We start from the raw sequence: 26,321 nt of genomic DNA, 5'->3' as shown, positions 1-26,321 counted from the left end.
AACTTCACTGCTGTTGTGGTGTTTTTGGGATGAGTTGCGGTGCCTTTTGACCTCTAAACATGGTGTTTATTATGGTACCAAAAGAGTTCCATTTTAGTCGCATCTGACCAGACTATATTTTCCAAGTATTTCACAGGCTTCTCTAAATGCTGTCCACTTCTGTATTATGGCTCCATTACTGATAGATTTCAGGCGTGTCATGATGTTCCACACCTCCCTTTCTTCAGGAGTTCAATACCTTTTCCCTCTGTCATTTCTAATTATTGCACATAATAATTTAGGGACACCTACGGTTTGATTTTTTGCATGTGTGGACTGGATGAGTTGTTACCATCCAGTGAGTTGTTGCTTTTGATGTAAGAGAACTAGCAGCTCAGAGACCCTCTCAAATAACTGAGTTTATCACCCTCTCTCTAAAGCTGAACCCAACCTTCAGAGGAAGCTTGTTTCTGCTGCTTTGACCTGTAGCTCTAGGCCATATGTAAGCATAGGAATGTAGATCAACCAGTAAACCAATACTTCAGCTCTTTAGGTGGAGTGTTGACTAAACAAATACCACTGTGATTTTTCTCATGTGCACAAAGTCAAAATAATTGTGTGTTACATTACAGATAACCTCTAAGAACAGACAAATCTAATACAAATCCTCATATAGAGTGTTTACTAATGTTCCTGAAATAACCTTTGATTGCAATGACTAATGTTAAAACAGCACCATTTATTCAGACTTCCCAATCTGGTTTATTTACTTAGCACATAAAGTTCTGGTACTGTAAAATCGAAAAAGATCAGTATAGATGGCAGTTCTTACAGTCCAGTGTCCAGCGCACAGGTTCTGAATAGCTCCAGCTGAAGCTTCCAACACTGTGGCGTTTTGGGACTCCTTCACCAGAGACATGTAGATGCGAACCACCTCCGGCTGATACAAGAGCTCATAGCCTACAGGAAACAGGCAGAGAGTGGACACGTGTGTGATGGGAACATTGATAATGTAACAGGTCCTTCATAAAGAAATAATCTTTCAGGAGTATAAAATACAGACATATTAATTATTGAACAATATGTGCAGGGATATGTTAAGTAGTAATTCTTGAAAATCAAACAGGATAAGTGTTCCTGAATGCGGTATCAAGATTGAGTGATATCTATTCTTTATCCAAGTACACAGACAGTTTTCTTTATGCCACCCTCCAGATAAGAACACAGCAAACGTCTATACTATCATCAAGCCGATAGGCACTCTGTAAGGGCTTCAGTAGAGACAAAACAAATGGTGCCCAACTGTCTGCTCATTAAGCTCCAAAAGCCTTGGACAGAAGATCTTCCTCCAAATATTAACTCTTAAAACAGCAGAGACGATTGATGGAGAAGCAGAAGACTCACCAGCGCAGGAGGAGCCTGACCACTATCACACCTACATTTGTCATAGTATAATAAATCTTCCTTTACATCAAACCCTGCGATAGAGAGAACGTCTCTGTTGTGGTGTCCTGAAAGCCTCTTAAAGCACAGCGAGTCCAATCAGAGAAAAGGGCAGAGATCCCGTGTGTGTCTGTCTGTGAGATTGTTTCCACATGAATGCAAACAACATCCACTACTCCTAATCTCCCATGAAGAAGTGCACAACAACAACAGCTCATTCCAGAAGCACGTTGTGATGACGTATGAAGTCGAAAACGACAAGAGAGGCAGAAATCTGCAAAACTTTCAAAAAGCAAAGGCTGTAACTCATTTCCTTTACTGTCCACATCCACTTCCTGTCTTTCTTTTAGCGCTCACATTGGTTGCCCTTACATGACCCCTCTGCTCAACAGGACATCATCTCATGAGTATTCATGGTCCAGATTTAGATTTTTGTCCTGTAGATTATTCTAAGCTGTATTGCAATAACGGTCGTATGTCACAAAATTTTGTTTCCAAATTCTAATTACAGAAAGTATACTATAATCAATGCATCACCAATTGCTGATGCATTATTGCCATTTGCAATCAAAAAGAGTGGTCTTCTGAGTCCATGTGGATGGAGCGAGGTACAGCTTACATCAAACTGCGCGTGCAGTAGCAAAGCCAGAGCAAACTACATTTTCAGAAGTCCGAGCGCTTTATCAGTTGACAACATATTTGGTGTCAAAAAAACCACCAAGTTTACCTGGCATTTGTAACAAATAAGAGATATCTCAGGTGTACTATGACATCCTCTCTACATGTCTGCCTGTGAATGGAGCTGTGGCAAACAGTCATCTAAAGGTGGATTACGTCTGAATGAGAGACCGCTGTCACCACAACACGTTCAGTGTTTTGAACCCCCTTTCTATAAAGGCTTAATTCAATAAAAGGTGTTCATAGAGCCTTTGCTTACCTTGAGCAGGTGAGGTCCTTTTTGGAATGTCTATTGTATCATCAGCTGTATCCTCATCTTTCCTTCCTGGAAGCAACATTAAACATTAACATCAACAAAAATGCCAAAACAATCTGCTGTTGACACCGAGTGTGATGGCTGTTTCAGACTGACACATGCGCTGTTAGTACATGTGTTCTGATTTGGTTAGACACGTGCTCGTCAGGGCAAACATGAAGATTTAAAAACTACAGTGCACTTTCTACAAGTGTTCCGCTATTAAGAAATAGACCATGTTAGTGCTAGTAAAACATTTCTGTTATCTAAGCCATGATCCTACTGCACCCACTCCAAGACAAAAGTACAAAGCAGAAGTAAAGTGCATAGCCAGGTAAAGAAAGCTTACCTTTGGAAAACCACTCATCTGCAGCCAGGCCGAAGGAGGATGTAGGGCAGGGAGGGGAAAGAGAAGAGCAGCAGAACAGGAGGAAGAGAGAGCATTTAAGTAAAAAGGAAAGCAGCCGTAATTGAGTCACTCAGTAAACACCTGTTTACACCCCAAAAGCAGCACTGCCACCACACAGAATCAGCATGTGACATGCCATGTATGAAGGCCAGATAAAGCAAATGCAGGGAAACGCCCAAACCAAACAATTTCATATTCACATAAAATTGTACATCAAATGTATTAATAACGTACAAGTGTAGAGTAGCTACAAACACATAATAACTACCTGCAGCAGTCTGAGTTTAGTTGTGCCCTACCACCTCACCACTCACTCTTATATCATCAGTCACTATCTTCTAAAAATAAAGAGTCAAATCAGAAATAAAGGGAAAAAAATAAAACTAAAAAACTAAACATTTGACATATTTATACCAGCATTAACACATGGTTGTTGCAATTGACTTTGTAATACAAAGCCAGCAAATTGTAGTGGGGGCTGTAGTCTGACAAAAACAAATCAATACTCTCGGTGAAACACAAACAGAGCAGCTGAAGAGAGGATAAGATTTCTCTAAGGGGGGGAGGGGTTAACATTCCTGTGCTGATGACTGGCTTTGTTTGTGTAATGTGTTTGTCTAAGATTGTGTGTATGTGCAAGTATCAGCTCAGTGAGATGATGTGACCTCACCAAATGCTCTCGATACTGAATGAAAACTACGCTATCTCTGTCTGTCTAAGGCACACACCTTTGCTCTTGCGGGAACCGAAGCAACTGCCCTTATTGCTGGAGTAGGCGGGGCCTTGGTGGTTTGGTGTGGCCTCCAGGTAGCGCTCAGGGTTGGGGATTTCACGGTGCACTTGGTAGGACAGGTTCCTCAGCAGACACACACAGTTCTCTGTCAACTGCAGAGATGGAGAGAAAGTTAAGAATCAAAACGCCGCCTTTCTCATTGTAAATTCACAGGTAAATGTTACTGAACACACAAAAGCAACAAGGATCAAACAAAGGTGTCAAAGGATTTAATCAATCAGAAATCCACATACCTTGTTGTCCACATCTTTACAGTCAATCTGGGACTTGACAATGTACATGAGCGAGTCGACCAATCCCGTGCACTCCCTGAGCTTCCTCCTCGCCTCACTTCGCTCTGAACTCACATTTCTTTAATCGAGAGGAAAGTTAAAAAGAGGAGAAAGAAAGAAGAACGCAGATTAGAAGAGGTTAAAGGGGAGCGGAAGGAGTCTGCTATAGTGACTACAAAAGGATTCCAGCACATAATGCCCGAGCACACCCCCATTAAGTTTGAATGAAACTCCTGTTAAATGTACTAGTTTACAAAGAGAGTACAGTTTGACAAGATCGAGTTACATCTCTGGGCCAATTTTCTCAACTGCTCTCTGACTCAGCCGCACTTAAAAGATTCAAGAGAGCTGGAAAACTGAGTGTCGTGGCCTTTTGTCTTTTATGTTTCCCGTCGGCAGACACACCCTTTCACATAATACCAGGACACATTCTCTTTCACTGCACAGGGCACTCATCTGACTTCACTACATAGTTTGAGAAGTTTATTTACATGCTGCGGTAGGCACACATTTAAAATAAAAAATGCTGACCGAATCAAATCAGGACAGCGGCAGGAAAAAGAAAAAGAGTGTCCCGGTTTTCAAAAAACAACGCTTGAAATTTGCTAAACTTATTTCAAACAAACGGAAAAAAAGCAAGACAATATCTATTTACATATGTAAATAAAATAGTGTTTGACCCTAATCCTCTTCACTAACCTTAGCTATAAAAGAAGCCACATAAGCAGACATTAAACATGTGTGCCACTGTTCACGATATGCCTGCATGACTTCTGGAGCCATAAAAGTTTAACTCTGCCTTCCATCTGTCGTTTACAGTTCGACAGTGAAGTGACACGAAATCATAAAGTGAAACTAAAGGTTAGGTTTACAGTCACAGAGATGAATATTTTCAGGAAAATCCACTAAGTATTAAAACTTAAAGAGGAATTTCCTGAGTAAATATAGTCATTAAATACTCTGCAGAAAACAAGTTCTCTGTCAAAGATCTCCTACAAGTCTTGAATTGGAAAAAAAAAAATAGCTTTAAACAGAAATGACACACTCATCGTTTCAATGACCCATATGTAGATAGTGGCTACCACATGCCCAAAACTGGCTATAATTTATACTATAATTAAGGCACTCATATTGCTGCGTGTATACATATCCATTAAGGCAAAACAAACTGCACTCATAATGACCTTAAATTAACCACTAAACCCAGCAGTGCAACTGAAGCTTCACTGACACAAAATCTCTGCACAACACTCCCCGTCTATTTGGCAACAATGAAGAGAGCGTTCTTGTTTGTCTGAATATTGTTAAGTGGAATTAGAAATGGACAAAAGCTTGTAGGAGCTTGGCATTCCCACTCCGTGTGAGCTCTACTCTTCAACTGGTCTGAACAACGTGAGCTGAGAAATTGCAGAGTTTGGCTGCAGGAAGGCCAATTACAACGTGCTACAATTGTCTGGGTCAAAAGGCGTAGTGACCCAGCACTAACTATGTCACAAACATGCTAGTACAACCGCCCAATTTTTAAGAGATTGTTTAGCTCTGGCATCTCCTGCGTAATGTCAGGCTGAAATTTTGAATTTATTCATTTAAAAGGGACAGTGCGGTTTAACATAGTTCAAGTGCAAGACATGAAACTGATGTACCGCACATAGGTTTATAGCTGCTGCTAATTTTCAACAATTGTCTCTTGTTGGGCTTACAATCTAAATAGATACATTTTACAATAAAACATACATTTTCATAAAACCATATTACATCATGAATACAATTACAATTAATAGACAATAATTTAAAATAAAATTAAAATCATTAGTTAAAATGACTACAACTTTGATTTCCCTTTAACCACACTTTAACCTTCAGTGTAAAGGATCTAATGTCTGTAATCAATTTGATATCGGTTGGAAGTGTGTTCCACAGGTGGCAAGCCTTTATAGAAAAAGCTGACTGACCGAATGTAGACCTGCGATATAATATCTTGCAGTTGCCGTTCACCTTACTCCTAGTAATACGATTACTATCTTGTCTCTGGATGTATCTATTGAGACACTCTGGGGCCACCCTATTTATACATTTAAAAACTAATTTAAGAAAACACAGATGATTAAAACTCTTAAAACTAAGTAGATTATATTTCTTTAAAATGTGACAGCGATGCCACCGAACAGATTTTTTTTATCCATTATTTTTAAAGATTGGTTATATAAGGATACCACAGGCTGAATTGTAGATGGTGCTGCTTGGGTCCAAACTGTCATACAATATGAAAAATGAGAAAATATCATAGAATGCATAAATAACTGAGCTGCTGAAGTGGGTATATAGTGCCAAGTTAACTTAAAACAATTCAGATGCTGTCCAGACCATTTCTGTAAATACTGAACTTTCTAAATCCTCAAGATAAGATGCGTTTCCACACCTGCAAGTAACCCTTTTATAATTAGACTTATGGCTGAGGGAAATCACAGATAACAGAGACAGGCCTGAACATACTGTTTATACTAGAAAAGTCAATGCCCCACTGTCCTCTGCTTGCCCCCCTCCCAGTAATCTCTGAAATTCCCTTCCTGTCACCCCACCCTCCCCTCCTGATAGCTCAGTTACTGGGCAATTTTTCTTTTCTTTGATATATAACTGACATTTAACCCAGAAGTGTTTATATGTACTAGTAATTAGAGTAAGAGTCTTTAACATGAAAAATATCTTTGATGCATCACTCCAATATACTCACTTTTTTAAGTCTGAATTTTTGAATCTGCTTGGAGTTTTTGTTCCTTCTACAGAAAAGATTGTTTTAATTAAAACATGCTTCTCCTACACATGTATGTATTTACACATAGCATCTTATAAAGACCAAGTAAATAGAGCTCTGATTTTTTTTTTTTTTAAAGAAAAAAAGTTTTGAGTTTAATCTGACTGAAGACATTTGTCTTCAGTATTTTTTTTTTTTATTATGACTCTACCATCATTCTCCATCTTCACTATGCCTACTCCATGATGCATTTCCTGCTCTTCTGCTCTGTTAGCGCATCATTGCTTCCATCCTCCCTCACACATCCCACTGCTCTGTCAGTCTGTTGACCTGGCAACTTTCCACTTTCTTTTCCCAGCTACATATCTTGCTTCTCTAATGTTGCTTCCATCCTTCCTTTGCTCCATACCTCAGGCAGCCTGCTGTGTTGGTGAGGGCAGTCTCCCATTCAAGATGTCTGGGCTTGCAGTTTTCCTCCCCACCACCTGCTCCGTTGCTCCCTCGCTCCCAGCCTGAATGGGGAACCATCACCTCGTCGGAGAGGGCGTGCAATGCATGGTCCACAATCTCCATTTTCACAGAATCATGAGACGACAAGTTCCACAGCGTTCCTTCAGGGGAGAAGAAGAAAAAAAATGTTTGTTTTTTTAAAACATACAAAAAAAAAAAAAAAAAAAAAACCCAAACCAGACGAGAAGATTCAGTGAGAATTTTGCACTTTTCCTGCAACTGATATCACTGAGAAATTCTTAAAACTTTGTAAATATTGTTTTCTAATAAAGCACAAATATATTATTACTATAATGGACTGAGCCTTTGTGTGGTGGCTACACATGCAAGTGTGACTGGTCCCAAAGGAACGAGGAAGAGTCTGTGCTGCCTGACTCAACTGAAATGATTGGAATCACCCAATGACTGATTTTTGCACATTAGTATAACAGTTGTCATCAATATTGGAGTACTGTAACACCTCGGTGTGTGACAGAAAATAAGAAAATATGCAATACACCCACTTTATTTCCACACAAGTTTACATACATCCTACAGTCAGTTCAGGGTTTTTCTTGGCTCAAGCAGGCCTTTGTGGGGTGACTACGCTGGCTTACTCAAAAGAAATGTAAGTGTTTTTCTTTTACATCATAAAAAGTTGAGTTTAAGCCTGAGTAAATTAAACATTAAAAACACTGGTTAAAGATTTATCACAGCCTTCGTAACATTTTCTTTGGGGGAGGGCCAATGTCGTCCATGAGTGCCAACATTTTTTATATGCAGGATATACCCTGTGGACTATATTTTGATCATCATTAAGTCTTCTTGTGTTTTAAACTTAAAAGTACTGAAGGTTTCTGCAAACTCAGGAATCCTATAGCAAATGAATAAACCGAGCCCTTCCAAAAAATATTTTAAAAACGCTGGGCTGGCTAATAAGTAAGCAGGAGCTACATTATTTCTTTTTGGCACAATGCCAACTTGATGTGGCTTTTGATCCCTCTTAGGTTCAAGACATTGGCTGTCCAAGGTTCATTTGCTTTACTTTTGGTTGCATCACTCCCTCCCTTTTTCTGCCTCCTGCAACAGAAGACTTTTTCCCCCCCCCGATAGTTTTTCCATATTTAGCTACCAGGAGTTTCCATGGAAAACAAAAGCCCTACCGACTTACTATTTTGGTTGTGCAATGTGGAGATTTGGTCCCAGAGGCAGACAGAGCTGCACTGTGAAAGCGAAGCTAACATCATTGTCACATTAAACCTTGGCAGTGTCATCAATTCTACAGCCATAACATTATCAAATAAATGTTGATTGCACAATGAAAAGCAACAATGTAGCCTATTGCCCATTTAAAATGCACAGTTTAAATAAGGTTGTATGACAGTTCTATGTATTAGTACAAACGTTAAATAGACAATCTGTTTTAAATCCTGACCTGACAAAATTTCTCTTTCCTTTGTGTACATTTTATATTAAAGTTTATCTTGGTGTAGGATTGTGGAGCTTTTGCAGGGAGCTGCATGGTTCTTGGTGGGATTGCTGCCAGTTGGCTAAATTACTTCTGTTGGGTTGCAAAGTCATGTCCAATAGCTGTCCAACTGGTGGCAATTGTCAGCTTTATCTAGTATGAAAAAGCTAAATTGGCACACATTAACTAAATTAATAATAGCCACCTTAACAAAAGTAAACAACCACACTGAACAAGACTGAAAACAGAGCCCAGGATCTCTATGCACCGTGTACCTGTGATAACGTCTGTCAGATCCTGGTCATGAGTCTTCCTCAGCAGCCTGATCAGAGCCGGGACGCCATCGCAGTTCTTGATGGCAATCTTATTGTCTTGATCTTTGCCATATGAGATGTTCTTTAGTGCGCCACAGGCTGCGTAGTGAACCTGTAACATACACAAGCACAGCTTAATGGGCCATCAGCCACGATGGAGTGGTACTTGAAGGCATCGATTTCAAATGCATGGCGTGTGCTAGCAAGAAACAGTCATGACCTCGAAACTGTACTACACGCATTAAATAGGTCTTGGCAGAGCTCCTCATACGAGTAATTACTACAATTAGTGGTAAATTAGCAGGCTGCATTTTGTACACATTTACACATTAAAGAAATGTTAAAGGGGAGCTATTATGCTCATTTCAAGACTCATAGTTTTGTTCTTGGTCTCCACTGGCGTAGCTTTTCATAATGCACAGTTTAATTAATTATATATAAGGAAACTTTTTTTTTTTTTTTTTTTTTTTCATCCAGTTGCTCAATTTTACTGGATCCTTATATATTAATATTTTTCAGAGTTAGGGAAAAACAAACAAACAACCAAAAACCTATACATGCTGCCGGTGTTCTGGGAATCCATCCTACCTCACAAAGTAGGGTAGGATCGGGTAGGAAACAACTACCCATTGTTTCTGCATACGCTGCGCATGCAGACAACACAAAACCCAAATTTACTTCATTTTTAAAGCCATTGTGAATATTTGTTATGGTTAGGGTTAGTCAGAAGTCACCATCACATTATCATACGGGTAGGACGATTTGCCAAAGTAGGACAGTTTCTCAGAACACCGGTATTACAACAACAGAAGGTGTGGCTGATGTATTTAGCCTTAAGTAAAAAATATAAGGTATGTCTAAAGCTGCTAAAGTAATAGATGGTAGCAAACTAAGCTAACAGTTTATCTGCATAAAGACTATTTGTAACTGCGTTATATTTCCATTTCTAAATGTGTTTCTATTGTGGTTGAAATGCAAACAGCCTCTTAATTTCACTTTAATGTGGCTACAATTCTTTCTGACAACAAGAAAGCATCATCATTGGGGATGACCACAAGCTAGCTTGTGGGATGCTAGCTTGTCCAAGAGAAGTAGCCTAAATTTCAAACTTGGCATCTTTAATTTGAGCAACCACCTTTATCACAGTACATATTTGGTTAGAATATCAGATATTTACAACATGGTAATTATGGCCCACGAATATACAATACTTCAATAATAGTATTTATTAGTGCCATTATACCAAAACTATTACTTTGTTTTGTGCATTTTGTCTGTATTAAAACTTGTATGTATTATATAATAATAAATGTATGGCTAATAATGTGAAAACCTACAGAAAAAGAAGAATTGCACAATGGTTTGCAACATTAGAACATTTGTATCTGATTTATAATCAATGGTGGTGAACTCTGGTGTTTATGACAGAAAAAAATAAAAATGAAAAATGCAATACTTCCACTTTATTTCCACTAAGTTAACAAACGTCCTAGAATTTTTTCTCCGCTGTTGCTTTGAAAGTTGTAATAGTCTGCATTCCTGGACCATTTTTTCATTATATTATACTTAATGTGGACTCGTTTTTCCATACACACAAACTTATTGGATGGACTCTTTAAAACCACTTTCAAATGTTTAGAAGATGCATTTGCAGTGTGACCCATTTCCTCAGTCAGCAAGTTATCGCGCACACACACACCAGACTTCAAACCTGTCACTGGCCACGGAGCACGAAATGTGAAATTAAGATGCTTCTTTGCCTCGGGACTGGAATGCATGATGTGGTTTCCTTGGTAGTGCCCTTACAAACATCAGCAAAATTTTGCCACAACTAGACCGAAATGAAAGGGAACTGGAGAAAAACCACTGAATGTTTCGGCCAAAACCGGATTTAGAACAAATGTCGCCCTCCAGGATTTGAAGTCCAATACATGCAGCTTGTTTATAGCTCACATTCATTCGGTATTACAGGTAAATCTACAGTTCACCTTGTCCTCACAGTTTAAAATACACTTCATCCCTTAAGCTTCGCTTTTAGCCCAATCATAACAACCTTCCAGAACAGCAAAGAGCGAACAGAAAGCCTTGGAGAAAAACAACAAACTGACCTCTCTGTGTGGGTTGTCGAGCATAGAAACCAGTGCTGGAATGCCTTTCAGACGACGCACATCGGACTTCACCTGCAAATCAAAAGGAGGGATACAGTGTGAATGGGCATTTGTTATATTATTAAATAGAAACCATGCAAAACAATTATTAAATCAAGAATGAATAGACAAGCAAGGGCCCAAAACAAGGATACAGAGTAACAAGTGAGAAACACTGAAAATCATTGAAAAGACAATAAAAACCTCAAGTATTTTAATCTGTGAGGGAATTTCCCATCAACATTGAGGGGAAAAAGCATGCACACAAAATACAAAACAAAATACTTCTTAAGCCCTTGAAACAATCAAAAATGGCTCTGTCAGCTCGTGCTATTTTACAAGTTATTATCTCTGATTTTGCCGTTGCTTATATTTATAAAGCTTAGTGACATGCTCAAAGTTTAGCTCTGGTCTGTTCTATTTGTTTTAATTCACGTCTCAATCATTCCTGCACTGTGCAAACTACCACGAATTAAAATTAAGTGAGGGAAAAACATTTTAGTTAGAAATAGAAATAAAAACGACACTTTTATAAAAGATGAAAACCAGCTGAAAAGATATCATGTGCTTACAAGATGTGCTTTCAACATGACTTAAAGTCCACTACTTAAAAATCAGCCCTGTACATATCCAGCTGACATTATAATGAGAAAAATTAAACATTAAATCTAGTGAAAAAAATAATATATAAACATATAAAACCTTACAAACTTTATAACGGTGAAAAAAAAAAAAAGAAAAAAAAAAAAGAGAGAGCTTGCATTGTTTTCGGATCCTTTACCTTATCATTCTTAAAGGTGAGATGCTGCAGATAAGCAGCTGCGTTGCTCCTGACGGGATCCAGCCTATAGTTGAGCATGGCGATGACCTCAGGCAACTCTGGCTGACGCCAGCCACCGGGGCCAGAGCCTTTCCTTAGAGTGCTGTCCAATGAAGCCATGCTCCCTCTTTCACCCTGAGCCAGTGGCGCACCACCACCCCAGTAGTAATCTCCTGCACCGCTCATGTCACCATCCAAGAGGCCCTCATAGCTCCTGAGAGGAAAAAGGAAGAGATCTGTAAAGGCTGACACTAAAATATATTATGGAAAATCAAAGATCACACAACTTACCCAGTCCTGCGAGGCGGAGCACGAGGGTAAGCATGGGGGTTGCGGGGCACAGTGCTGTAATGCATTGGAGGTGCCATGCCATAGTCGGGCTCATCAAAGCCCATACTGCGTTGGTCATCCTCCAGACCGTATGGCTCTGGAACAAACCTTGGAATGGAGGAAAGCTCCATACCACTTCCCATAGGCCCAACCTACACAGAGACAAAGACTGTGATCCAAAAACAACTGAAACTATGGCTGCACTCTAAAATACATTTTCAGTGGCTTGTGTCTGAGCTTGGAAACTCAGACATACACATTATGATAACAGTACAATTAATTGGTGGGAAGGGAGTGTTGGAGACAGTTTGAATTCCTTCTTATGTTCTCGCTGTCTCGCCAGAAAAATGTGTCGTGTGTAAAATTCCCGCAAAGTAAAATTCTGCCAAGAGAAAAGTGCCAGAATAAATTGGGCAATGATTGCTTAACACACCTGTGGCTGAGCAGCATAGGGGTCCAACTGGTTCCTGCTGGGGGCTCTGTAGTTGGGATCTAGAGTCCTATACCCATCTGGATGAACCGGTCTGGAAAGGAGGAGGAGGTTGACAATGAGACAAAACATTATCATGGAAAAGTTTAAAAACAATCTGCATGCCTTGAAGCCTAGATAAACAGGAATTTCATTGAACATGTTACCTGTAGCGATCATCCATGTGAGCTCCCCTGTTGAGGCTTGTATAGACCTCAGATGGAGGTCCAGCGCGGTAGTCGTCATAAGGTCCCACTGGAGGTCCGTAGTGGTAGTTTCGGGGCACAGTTTGAGTGGGGTAGTCCATTGGCACAGCAACTCCAGGGCCCTGCCTGTAGACTCGGTCCGCAGGTGTAGTGTATCCACCTGTCACGGAGCCTCCACCATCCATTGACAGTGTGTCTGACACAGAAGGGATGACTGTGCGTGTGGTGGTAGTCTTTACTACTTTCTTTACCTTAAAAGGGGATGACAAGACAGTAAAGAGATGAGATATCAACGCTGACTAATTACAAGTATGAACTTTTCTGCTTTACAGAGATAGCATCCAAAGCAAACCTTGCAATAAACCAGAACAAAAACAAGAATGAACCAGTTTGGCCAGAATGCCACTCTTCCCCTTGTGTTACAGCTGGAAACTCCTTCGCAAGAAGTGACTACTATTAGCATCTAGCTCTTACTGTGGTTTCTGTACGCTTCGTTGTCCCATCTTCACTGGTCTCCACAGACACAATAGGTGGCATCTGCTGGGGTTGTTCCTCCACCGTGAATGTCTCCTGCACCACCTGACCAGGCTCCATCCTGAACTGCATACATTTGGATACATTTCAGAGTAAGATACAAATGTAGGTTACACACTCAGTAACCTTGGATCAACACTATCTGAAAGGTGCTTACGTGATGTGTCCCGTTGATGTAACCCTCGTTCAATGTCAGCCTTTCTATGTCTGCATCACAAGGAATGCGGCCGTTCTGTAGAAATAGAGGAAGAAGAAAAAAGTACACATGACATGGCCCAACACACAAACTAAATGAAAGAGTATGTAGCCATGAGCAAATATGGACAACAGTACTGACAGAGCAGGTTTTCCACATATATTGAGCAATGTGCAATACACATATACATGCTTCCAAGTTTTAAAAAAAGAATAAACAAACAAAAGCGAAAGAGTCGCAACCATCGCCAACTTTCATTTTAACTTATACCATCAATCGAGATCAAATAAAGTCATAGAAGGCTTAACTCTAATACCTATTTTCACTTTAAAAAAAAAAAAGTGTGTAATTTTTTTATTATATATATATATATATATATATATATATATATATATATATATATATATATATATATATATATATATATATATATATATATATATATATATATATATATATATGTGTGTGTGTGTGTGTGTGTGTGTGTGTAGGTGATGGTAGAGAGAATAGGTGAAGAAAGCTAGACTTGTAGAAATCAGACTTCCTCATGCAAGTCACCACCATCTACATTGCCTGTCCAGGAGTGGCAATGGGTGTGGTGTACTTTCTATTCCAGCCACAGATGGAGCCCTGTCTCTGTTACTACAGCAGGTAGTCACTACAAGGACACAACCAGGAGGGTAATTGCTCAACTCTGATTTAGAAATATGCGTCATACTGATAGAAAAGCCGTAGTCTCAAATTTACACAAGAAAAGATGTGAACACCATGCTGAAAAATGTGCTGGTTAGAGGTGCAATAAAACTGCAGCCAAGCTCTTACAGGCAACACGTAGATAAGCAAAACAGCCTTGTGATGAAGGCTCAGACAGAGAGAAGATCAGAAAGTACCGAGCAGAGGCGAGCGTGTGGGAACTTGTCAGTAAAGACTGAGGTTGTAGTGCGCTGCCTTGAGAAAGTGGCAGAGGCATGTTGAAAGCCTCTGGGCTATAGAAACACAGAGCAGCGATAAGAACTAGAACAGACTACAGTTCTCTTCTGCTGTCACTGCTCTTTATTAGCCTGGGACTGAGAAGCGTCCCACTGAAGGCATGCCACACATGCTACAGTGACAAAAGACAGAAGGAAAATAAGGAAGAGACCAAGTTTAATTGGTATGTTGCAAAGGCCTCCTCAGGGCCAAAAAGTGTGAGCAAGGACACACCTGCTCTTTCAGGCATGCTAAAGGCTGTACAATCAGAAAGCGAAAGAATGAGTGAGCGTAGGCATCTGTGAGGTAAACTCAGAGCATGAAGTCACTCTGAAACAGGTAACTGACTCAAGGTGTGTGAGTGCATCATTCTTGGAAATCAACAGTTTTACAGAGAATTTCTGACTCAAAGTCTGACTGCGGCCCAGGCAGGGCATTGGTCTCATATGAAATCTGCTGGTTGTTACTGCAAAGGTGAAGTCTTGTTTCTGGCATAACAAAATGAAATATTCATTTAAACAGAAAACACATCTGCATACTAAGTAAGACATATTTTTTGGTACAGGAAGCGTTCTGCTCTCTTTATTTTTGAGCAGAGTCTGGGTGCATGCAGGTAAACAGGGGTTTTCCTGGATCACAATAAGCTTCTGTATAAGCATGATTAGCCCGTCTACTTTTAAGGAAAAAGGTCAAAGTTACCTGAAGTGAGAAAATAAATAATTTTCCTGTTATTTTGGACCATTTATTTTTAGTTTGAGTAAAGTAGACCTCAGATAGTTTAAAGAAAAATCTCATCCTGGTAATTTTCCTTTGGTGGAACCCAAAACTTCTTTGGAGGGACAGCAGAGTATTTTAATATTCAGAAAAAATGCTCTAAACTGCAGGTTTTAGACATCACCCAGAATCAAATGACTAGTTCATTACCAGGCCTCTGAATAACTTCAAGACACGTTGAGGTCATTTTGCCATTTAAATCAGCTGTGTTGAATCAAGGACACCTCTAAAACCTGCGGGACACCGGCCCTTCAGGCCTGGAGTTGGACACGTAAAGGCTAATGGACTAGCTAAAACACAATCTTGAAAGCAAAGGCTGTTGTCAGTTTAGCTTGCATTTGCAAACATTAACTGATAACTGATATCCACAGGCTACTCTGGAAATCCCCTCTCTTACAAATTTCCACTGTTCTCTAAAGGCTAAATAAGCACACTATCCAATTTTTATATTTATATGTCTTTCTATTAGAAGCCCAGAATGGGCTTCTAATAGAAAAATCTGGTCCGGGCTTTGCTGCTTAGGCTGCTGCCCCCATGACCTGCCCCCGGATAAGCAGAAGATGGATGGATGTTTTTCTATTTTTTTTTTTTTTTTTTTTAAATATAAATCAGAACAACAGAGAGATGCCTTTATATTGTAAGGTAAAGGCCCTAGAGTAATACAGAGAAAACCCCTACAATCACTTGGCCCCCTATGAGCAAATGCTTTGGCGACAGTTTGAAGGAAAAACTCCCTTTTAACAGGAAGAAGCCTCTGGCAACTCTGGAAACAAGTTGCAGTTATTTTGTAAAACATTGCAACAACTTATAATTTGTATTTATTTTTTTTCTTTTATCTTCCCCCTGAGATGTCTGATAAATGTAATAATGCATTAGTCTCACTGGCATAGTTACTTTGGCCAATACTGGGATGAACAATATTTAAAATGATTACGCAAGTTGTTAAAAAAAATAGTGGATTTATAAAGATGTTTTTGTTTGTTTGTCTTCTCAGACTTTAATTGTAATTCAACCCAAAATAAATCAAGAAAAAAAACAAAGACAAAATATCAAATAAGACTGTTCTGCATGCAAACACATTGGGTTTGTAAGGTGGATGGAAGGATATGATGATGAGGATGATTAGACTTATGCTGAATGAGGAATGGGTGGTTTACTGAGGAAATGGAGAACAGGACAGATGGATGATAGGAGGAAATGTGTGAGTAAAAACTGCGAGGAGAAACAGCAGGTGTAAAATACCCCCTCGGAAGACTTTACTGAAAGGTGTCTTCGCTTGACTTAGCTTAAGTTCGAAAACTCAAGCAGAATTCAAGCAGTTATCAAGAGTCCAGTTAGATTAAACCCAGAGAGGAGGTATGTTTAACCCCAGTCCACACAGAGAGGATGGGGGTGACCGTGAGGATGAAACTCGCTCGGATTACAGATGAATCCAAGGGGTGTTTCGATGGAAAACAATGCGTGAGGGATGGTGGTGGTAGGGCGGGGTTTGTTTGGTGTTACCTGCATGTTGGGGAGGGGGCGGGGCAAGGTGCCAGCACACGACCTCCGCTCCTCCTCCAGAGCTCGGCTCAGCATCTCAAACTGCCTCTCCTGCTCCCGCACCGAGGCCAGCAGGGAGGCCGTACTCGCACACTGCTCCATTCACACGCTGAGAGCAGAGCACAGGACAGGAAAGGATAGGACAGAGTCAACACCAGAGAGCAAGATGAGATACAACCAACACCAGGATTTAACAAAGAACAGACAGAATCACCCAAGTACAAAACATATAAAAAGAAGAGCTGGCACAGTGTGCCTGGAAAGTGCTAATGAAGTTGATATTTAGAGGCTAAAAAGCAGCTGGAGCTGACGCAGGGAGGCAAAGCGAGGCGAGATCAACGAGGGAACAGGAGCGAGAAAACGTGATTAGGTTAGAGCATGTGTGAGAAATGCTGCAAGGATGAGCAGTAAAAAGAAAGCATATTTATTTCATTAAAAAAAGATTATTCAATTCAAACTCAAGGTGGAACCAGCAAAGCAGCCATGGATGAAAGCTCCCATCACCTTTTTTTTTTTTTTTTTTTCCCTTTTTCCCCTCCACCTACTCCTGTGCTGGGTTAAAAATAATAAGCGCGATGCATGATGAGAGAGAGAATTACAGCGTGTTTTCAGCTGCAGCGTGTGGAGCTTGTTAGCACTTCCTCACTCCAAAAATGCAGATGAAGTGAGAAAGGAAGAGGGAGATGAGTGCGAGAGCAGAGAGGAGATATCATGAGACAAGAGTCATGCCAGCAAGTTAAACTAAATTTAAAAAGCCTGAGGTGTTTAAAACTCTCAGGGTGTGACCTCCACAGCAAGGAGATGACAGAAAGTCCTGCATCCCTGACGAGGGAAAAAGTCAACATGTGTGAAAGCACTGTTCAATACTGCCATGACAATGATGAATACATGCAAATTACCTAGACAAGTCCTCTGTATTTAACCTCATTAATTTACCTGTTAAATTATTGTATGGATTGTGGGACAAGACCCTGCCACTTTTCCAATTCTGACTGACCACCTTTGTGTCTATTACACAGTTACTCTAAAGGGAGTCTGGGCTAATATTGCTATAGGAAAGCAAACTATGCTTTGCCAGTTTGCTGATGTGTTAAACAAGGGGGGCTCCAAATCGTTTTAGTTAATGCCCCACATGCAGCTTTACCAGTAAAACAATGATTTCATAACAAACAATTTAAAATAGCAACCCTCAAAGGGCATGTATACTCTAAAAGGTTATTAAAAAGCTGAAACTGTAAGCCCAAGTGTAACACACCCGCCTCTCCACTTACTTGTAACTAAAATAAAGCATCATCTTTGCTAAAATATGTCTCATTTAAAGCGTGAGTCGTAAAAAAGAAAGAAAGAGAGATGACATGACAATATATTGAGACATGAAAAACACTTTTTACAACAGTAAGTGTGATTTTAAAATCATCTAATTTTTTCCACATTCATTGCATCTGCCCTCATTACATGTGCATTTACAGTGGAAAGGCATAAAAACCCTCACTCCGAAGTAACCACTCCAATGCAGGTATATGCTACTCTTACCAAAGACATCCTGAAGGAAGTCCTAAAGGGATGCTTCCCATACACAAATTACCTAATAAAAAACTGCCTTTAGTTCTTGCTCGAGTCTCTAGCTCAGTTTAAGATGTTTGCTTCTTTAGTGCTATTGATTCACTATCCTGCTTCATTAAAAAAAAAAAAAAAAAAAAGTTCCAATGTTAAAGTCTATTTCTGCCACAATCTGATTAATAGTCACACTATAAGAATCTCAGAGAAACACAAGCTTGAATGGCTTTCAGACTTTAAATGTAAATAATCTTTTTAACTAGAACTTCCTGCTGCTCCTACTGTGCTTTTAACTTTGCAACCATGGTGGGTTTACCAGTTACTTGAATATAAATAATATTGTCTGACAAAGTAAAGATGAAACCTGCAACATGCTCATACAATTCAAAATAACCAACAGATTTATATAAAACTTTTACTTATGTAAGCAATAAATCCTGAGCAACAGAGAAAAGTGCTAGCAAAGAAAAAAGCTGTAGCTGCAAAGGAAAGTAAGTACAAAACTTGTTGGGGGGGGGTTTTAAACATAAACTTGGATTTTATGAAGGAAATGCATCATGAAAAACCACAGATGACCTAAGCCTAAATTACAGAGGCAAGATAAAAAGGAAAGGTCCTTCTAGCCCAAATTAGGACAATGACAAAGTCCTTTTTCTGAGACGCTGACCCTCAGCAGGGACACTGGTGAGGAAGGAATGAGGAATTTAGGAGATGATTGCTTCAGCAGTGTCTGTCTAATAACGAGATGACAGGAGTGTGGCTCTTCTCCAACCCAGAGCAAAAACTGTTTTGTACCTCAAAGTTCACTGAGTCATGTAGATCAAATCTGCTCTCCATCCAAATATACAAGACGCTTGGAGCAAACAAAGACTCCAGTCAAAAGCCCGAGCGCACACTTACACCAGCACAAGTGTGTGTTCACATCTGTGTGAGGGCGAGTGTGTGAGTGTATGTGGGTCAGAGACTAAATAAAGGTGGCAAGTGAGTCCGGCTGACACCGCTTTTATCCTTGAATACTCAAACAGATACGCAGCTGCTTTAGGCAAATTTAATGCTGTTTAATTTTGTTCCCTGGAAAAGTAAATAGACACATTTCTGAACAAACGCATATGAGCCGCACAAAAAAAACACATGCACACACACACGTCCTGCCATTGTCATACATTCCACAGTAAGATTTAGCGTGTCATATCCTGTCTCAGCTGTTGGAAGCTGTCCTAAAAAGGGAGCCCTTCATTCTTTCTTTTGTGCGCTCTCATCTGTCTTCGACAACAATGTTTTCCCCCCCAGACAAACATTTAAATCTTGGAAACGGAGCATAGGCACTGTTTTTTTTCTACAACCCAATCAGGGCGCCCGGGGCTCACAAACTAACAGATGTTTTAGTGTCAGAGTTTCTGCCAGAGGTACCTGATACATTTACCTGGTACATTAGTTTACTTCACAGTTTTTTATCCCAACTGTTCAATGTTCCTCAAAATAAATTTAGATGTTTAAACCTTAGAAATACAAAGGAAATCAAGTCGACTTGTTTGAAAGTAAGAGAACAGTCAACACTAAGCGACATTAAACATCTGCCATACATGCATTGTGCATATAGTCAAGACCCATTCCAAACGTTCTGATTATCATACTTTAACCTGTGCGTAAGACTGTAAACTAATGTGATATTGTGTGTGCAGTGTGTGACACAAAGTGCTAGCACCAGAACCCTTCCTTGCAGGTTAACATAACATGCATCAACGATGCTCCAGTCGAGTTGTTTTCTTCTCAGTCTACTCTCATTCAGCCTAAATACAAGTGTCCATTTTCTAAATTTCTAGAAACCCACAACCAAGCTTCTGTCCTCAGTTCTACTTTCCACCTTGCTTCTTTACAACTTTGTATCACAGAGAGACAGGTGTGCAACGTCTTAGAACTTCGTACATTGATAAAATAAGCAAATAATTAATTTAACAAACTGGTATTTCTAGTGCTAACCAAGCAGCAACATTCAACCACTAATGGTAACAGGAGACTAGGCGAGCCAACGGGCATGGAAAATATTGATGGTAATGCTGTATGGTCTCGAGGGTAACAACATCCTTGTCAGAAAGCCATTTCTGTTTCTCTAAGCCTCAACAGTTTTAGTGTAGGGATCTTTTTGCACCACTCCGCTGAACTTTATAGATGAGCTGTGGTTCACCTCATATATCAGCTTTTAGAATCTGAATTTGCCTCATATCTTACTTTTCCCTAGAGGCAATAATAACAAGAGCTGTGTTAGCCCTGTGACAGCCTGGCAACCTGGTCAGGGTGTGTCCTGCTGTTCACCCTATGACAGCAGCAATAGGCTCCAGCACTCCTGAACCAGGAAAGTGAAAGAAAATGGATAAATGAATGGATGGTTAAAGGCCTCATCATGTGATCATAATTTGATCTGAACCATAACGAACGGAAAGTTGCTGTTGTCCCTCGGTGGGACTGTAAAATGGTACAACACACCACTGTGGTTGCTACATCCTCCTTCCTGATGTTTATTTTCAGGGAGCAGTCTGTCATGTCTTACAGACACAAAAAAGCGTCATATTATATATTATTACTATGTACTTGCCTAAACTCTGACAATTATCTGAACCCGGCATTACAGAAAATGGAAATCAACTAACATCACAAAAACCAGATAACGCCATGGTTTAGGATGTTCTTTGAGGCTTTGTCAAAAACATCTACACTTTTTGTTAGCACTGATGAAGATTGAGCTTCAGTGTAATGGACTTTCAGATGCACACGGCCTCTACAGCCATGAGAGCCACACCACTAACATTCTTGTGGCAGGAAGTAGTTCCTTCTTAAAGTTTAATGGCTTTTGCCACTTAAAGTCTGGCCATTATGCTTTTGTAATCTACTGTAAGGCCATTAGCAGCAACGCTAAATTGTATCTGCTAATGGGATAGACTTGGAATTACACTGCTAAACCACTTACTACTCAGCCAGAGCTACCACACAACACTCACACACGCGCGCACACAGTTTGTGTCCACTACTCACTGCAAACTTGCTAACAGTTTGTTAGTCTGGAGAATTGCCTTATTATCATATGCTATCACGGCTATTTGAGGGAGTTAGTCACTGGTGGTTGTGGCAGGCTGAAATACACCCTGTCCCTGTCTATGCGCGCACACACAGCTGAGGTGAAGCTTTGGTAAAATGCTGTTGTGGCTTGGCCAAATGCTCTGCTGACTCAGCCTCATTTGAATGGTCACTCAGAGATTTGGCCCGTGTGTGTTAGTTTAGTTTTTCCTTTTTTTGTGTAGCCTTGGCTCACATCCAGCTACTACCACCTTTCCCATCAAAGTAAAACCATGTACCACCCCCTCTCCACACACACACACACACACACACACACGCGCGTATACACAGCCCACCATGTGGTGTACAGCGTGGGCACGCTGTGGAGAGCACACATTCACACACACCCCCACACACTTTGCAGGGACCACCACAAGGCCAGCTGCCCAATCTGCACAATACCAGTGTACTATTCTTGGTGAGAAGGAAACGTGCAGCCCCATTTGAGCGGAGGGCCATTTAACTGCAGCTCGAGTCTAAAAATGAGCAAATAAGTTCAAATATGTGGACGTGAAGCTGGAGCTAGGACTACAGATATGATACCACCAGTTCTTGGGAGTTATTGGCCTTGCCCCAAAAGAAAAAAACAAAAACTCAGTACTGAATTTTTTGGCAGGTGGGGTTTCATTTAATCACGCATAAAATAATATTTTGTTTACCAAATGGCTAAAAATGACAGGAAAAAGCACAGACGTCTGTTAAATCGGGTAACAGACTCTTTGTGTTAACTACATGCAGACCAACTGCGGTTGCATGTGTAGCTGCCCTTCAAAGACTCATTTTGAACCAGGAAAAACCCTGATACTGATAGGATGCCATTAGTCACTGTAATACATTTTTGTTGTACTGCTTAGTCTCAAAAGCAGCATTACTTTAATAACTACATATCACTTACCTCTACTTATAATATAAGGTGGTATCAACAAATACAATATTTATTTTTGTCATATTTGTTATTCATTAAGTCAAAGTCAAGAAATTTTCTAACAACTCCAAGAACGCACTTTGAGTCCAACACATTAACTTTATATCATATAAAACAGATGGAGGAGTGACCTCTACCTGCTTGGTTTAATACAAAGCCAGTAGAGGTCAGTTAATTAATTAGTAATTAACTGAACAACAACATACTCTACAACTAGTGCAGCCTGCATGCCAATTCCAGAAAAGACAAGAAACCCGTGGAAAAAAAATACTTTAAACTTCTTTTAGCTCTAGTTTATGTCACAGAACAGAATCATTTCCATCTGCGTTAGCTCGTCTTTCCATCTCACCAAAGCTGACTAAACCTTCCTGAAATTAATAAATAGAGCTGGTAACTAGAAAAGAAACCAAATCAATCAATCAAAAGGCCACTCTCTGAACAAACTGAGGCTGCTCGATTATGGCAAAAGTCCTAAGTACAGCAATTTTCATTGATACTGGCATTTAACACAATTACTCAGAGACCTTAGAGTGATTTATTAAACTTAAAAAAGAACGCACTTTCCTTTTTAATTAAGTGACTATCCCTGAACTTTAATTAGAACTGGAATAAAAAAAAAAAAACGACATAAATAAATAACTGAACTGAAATAAACCTGCCACAGAGGAGTGGCAAAAGTACAGAAGAGAGAGATGTGCTGAAGGGCAAAACAGAACTTCTTTTGTCTTGTTTAATTAATCTGTGGAATCCAAAATGGGATGGAAATTAAATTCAACAACAAACATTTATAAATTAAATTAGATTTTATCGTGAGTCAACTAAATGTCATCAACTCATATTCTGCTGTGTGCTCTGTGATAGTGCTAGATTTAATTAAGCCTCTGGATACCCCGACATATCGAGCTTTTTGAATCCAGAAAAGACATTTGCCCATCTCAAGTGGCCGATATTTATCTGTTGTGTCGCATTACTTCACATTGGCTAAAGGTTCAAATGTTAACAATTGAGAATTTTTGTTTCTCTCACAAAAACAGGGGTGGGAAAGATTACAAAGATACAAAACTGTCAGCCAAATGCTGTTAAAGAGTTGTACCGTTAGGACCACAATTTTCCAATCAGTGCATCCCTGAACCTACCTGTAAAGGTTGCTCAAGATTCACCCACGTAATTTTAGCTTTAATCAATATCACTACCAGAAAACACAGAAATCATGCATGGGGCAAAATATTCCCTCTTAACTGCTTCACTAAAAAATGGTCACACAAACTAAAATCCAATATTCAGCCATTGGTAAAGATTTGCCACAAGTGAACCGCAAACAAGCGCGCAATCACTTCTAAATTGCTGTCATGAGGTTCATAAACGTGCAAACCAAACTCAACCTTTCCAAGAAAATAACCACCAGCACAGAGGGAGGGTGCTGTACGGCTGTTTTGCTTCACAGCTTCATACCCTGTACACTCTGATTTAACCCATTATCACACATCTCCCATGCACACCCAGCTGAAGTTTAAATAAAAACAGACTGCAGGTGTGACTGCTGGAAATAGACTGAGGAAGAGAGACATGTGGGGAGACATGGAGGAGGAGCAAATATAAGAAAACCTCAGCTTGTGTGTGTGTGTGTGTGTGTGTGTGTGTGTGTGTGTGTGTGTGTGTGTGTGTGTGTGTGTGTCAGTCAAAGGGACACACCCATGGTATTTCTCTGAAAGCCCGTCATTACAGAGACTCACAAATGATAGCCCTGGCTAAAACAACTGGCTGAGCAGCAAGACTTCAGCCTCCACAGACAACATGGTTAGGAGCAAGAGAAGTGCCCAACTTCAGATTTTACTTTTTTCCTGTCCCTCATTTCTAAATCTTTCGGAGAAGGCAAATCACAGCAAACAACTTGTTCAAACTTGTCCACAATCTCCTCCATCTCTGCCCCAACAAACTCAAACAGATATGCCCGCAGGGTATGAACAGGAATATGTCAGGCATGTCCAATCAGCTGACTGTATCAAACTAAATCAACAATCCAGTTACTTTAGATCAACTCTGAAAACACTAACTTATGCTGGTCTGTGTGATATTAATGTTTTTCTTAACATCACAACGAAGCCACATGAAGCAAACTGAAAGCTCAAAGCTCACTCTAAACAGGGACACACACACCTGCTCCCTCTGGCAATTTACTGTTTTACCTCTGTAAATAAGTTGTAAAACAGTAAATTGAGAAGACGTCTATGTTGTAAGCGTCTGCACAAGGGGCAGAATAACTAAGGAACCAGCACACCTTCCCGCCTGCCTTTCCAGCCAGCCACCTTACCACACCCCGTCCAGACCTACACAACAGGTTCTTGCTTTTGTCCTTGGCTGCCGTTGATCCGCCACCACAACAACCAGCACCACAAATCCCGTCTCTCTCCTCCTCTACCTGGCAAACCACATCAAAAGACAGCTGCAGAAACAATAAACAGTGACTAAAATGAACGAAATTAAAAGCACAAGCACACACCGTAGGCGCTGGAACACCTGGAAGCGCCAAGAGTCCACCGAGAATGGGCGTTTCAGGTGTAACATAATAGGAAATTGATAAGCCGAGATTGGACTTTGACTCCACTAAAAGCTACGATGCGGTCAGCCAGGTGCCTGGCCACTTCCTTGTTCTCTCTCATCTGCTCTGGATAGCCCCCTAGCTAGCTCGGGGAAAAACGGCAATACGAAGCTGTTCATTAAAACCTCGCCGTTTTCGTAAACAGAAGATTCGACGTGTAATGTAATAGCACTGCACACCTTCCAGCTCACCAAAACCACAAACCATTCAAACCACAAAGTCCCGTGTTTACGGAGTGCATAGTACGTTTATACCCTTGCCTCTCCAGTTCAAACCTTCATGTTATGAGTTTTCTTAAACTTTCCCCGAGCCTCACTCTACAAGAGTTATTCATCAAGCCAGTGCTAACGTAATTAGCTTCTACTGCGCCTCACTAGCCTGCTAGCGCGGTGTCTACAACAATCAAGTTCACTAAGAAAAACAAAACCTGCCTTCAACAAATCCTAAACACTTGCATCGAGCAAAAGGTAAAACAAAATAAAATAAAATAAACACCATAAGGCAAACCATTACCGATCCTGGAGACGGTTAGGTTTGTTTTGCAAAGTCCATAAGTATTTGAGATGGGAGATTCAGGCCTAGCCTAGCTTAGCCTCTGCCGCTGTCGCCGCTGCTGCGCTGACACGATCCAAATATCAGAAAGAGTTGGGATGAAACAACAAAAAACACCTCTACGTTATCGAAGGTACGCCCTAAAAGAGAGCACACGAACTGAGCGCCGCGGAGCGAGAGCACTCAACATAAAAAAGGGGAAAACACCCACCTATACAGTCTCCTGTCTGCCTGGCTTTGGCTTGTTGTTCACTTGTCTCAGCTCTTCCTCCTCTGCTGGGGGGAGAGGTGGGGGCGAGCTCCCGAGAAAAAGAGAGCAGCATCGAGGAGAACAGACAACAGCAGGATAGCTTCATGTAATAGACACAAAAAAACGGTGTAGTAATATTTGTTGACAGTATGTCTGACTCCAAATCAATACTAATGATTTATTTTATTCATGTAATAATATAAAAAAGCTTCTGTTTGTCTCCATTTAATTTGCTCTCTTCCATTATAAAGGAACAAAAAAATGAATTTCCATGGGAACTCGCTCCAGCAGGTGAACTTTCAATCAATCTGTCAACTTTCAATCTGTGGAAATTTTTGGAGGATAAAATTCTATGATATTTTATCCTCCAAAACTGCAGGTGACATTTTTGGAGATCTCCTGTTGCCCTCATGTGGTCATAATGTTATAGTGCTGAACTTTATTTACT

The 26,321-nt window shown here is 40.2% G+C and overlaps 1 protein-coding gene across 9 annotated transcripts in view; it reads right to left on the bottom strand.

Annotated features, from left to right (window-relative positions):
* ctnnd1 (catenin (cadherin-associated protein), delta 1) overlaps positions 1 to 25,920 on the bottom strand; it is a 31,976-nt gene extending 6,056 nt beyond the window's left edge. For 3 of the 9 annotated variants that reach the window (XM_080879405.1, XM_080879402.1, XM_080879406.1), the window contains exons 1-16: positions 25,835 to 25,920; positions 16,841 to 16,988; positions 13,556 to 13,630; positions 13,339 to 13,464; positions 12,826 to 13,115; positions 12,623 to 12,713; positions 12,151 to 12,341; positions 11,821 to 12,073; positions 11,001 to 11,072; positions 8,854 to 9,004; positions 7,031 to 7,232; positions 3,831 to 3,948; positions 3,533 to 3,689; positions 2,745 to 2,762; positions 2,360 to 2,425; positions 812 to 939 (exon numbers count right to left, since the gene is read on the bottom strand). In XM_080879405.1, coding sequence (XP_080735531.1) covers positions 812 to 939; positions 2,360 to 2,425; positions 2,745 to 2,762; positions 3,533 to 3,689; positions 3,831 to 3,948; positions 7,031 to 7,232; positions 8,854 to 9,004; positions 11,001 to 11,072; positions 11,821 to 12,073; positions 12,151 to 12,341; positions 12,623 to 12,713; positions 12,826 to 13,115; positions 13,339 to 13,464; positions 13,556 to 13,630; positions 16,841 to 16,981 — 2,079 coding nt within the window. In that variant the 5' untranslated portion in view covers positions 16,982 to 16,988; positions 25,835 to 25,920. Of the gene's footprint in view, positions 1 to 811; positions 940 to 2,359; positions 2,426 to 2,744; positions 2,763 to 3,532; positions 3,690 to 3,830; positions 3,949 to 7,030; positions 7,233 to 8,853; positions 9,005 to 11,000; positions 11,073 to 11,820; positions 12,074 to 12,150; positions 12,342 to 12,622; positions 12,714 to 12,825; positions 13,116 to 13,338; positions 13,465 to 13,555; positions 13,631 to 16,840; positions 16,989 to 24,972; positions 25,105 to 25,584; positions 25,796 to 25,834 lie in introns of those variants that run through there. The other 6 variants (XM_080879410.1, XM_080879404.1, XM_080879403.1 and 3 more) reach the window with 5 other exon arrangements.
* Positions 25,921 to 26,321: the final 401 nt, after the last annotated feature.

This window comes from Rhamphochromis sp. 'chilingali', assembly GCF_963969265.1.
Source record: "Rhamphochromis sp. 'chilingali' genome assembly, chromosome: 4".
NCBI lineage: Eukaryota > Metazoa > Chordata > Actinopteri > Cichliformes > Cichlidae > Rhamphochromis > Rhamphochromis sp. 'chilingali'.
The sequence above is the reverse complement of the archived record's forward strand: the minus strand, read 5'-3'. Positions and strand labels throughout refer to the sequence as shown.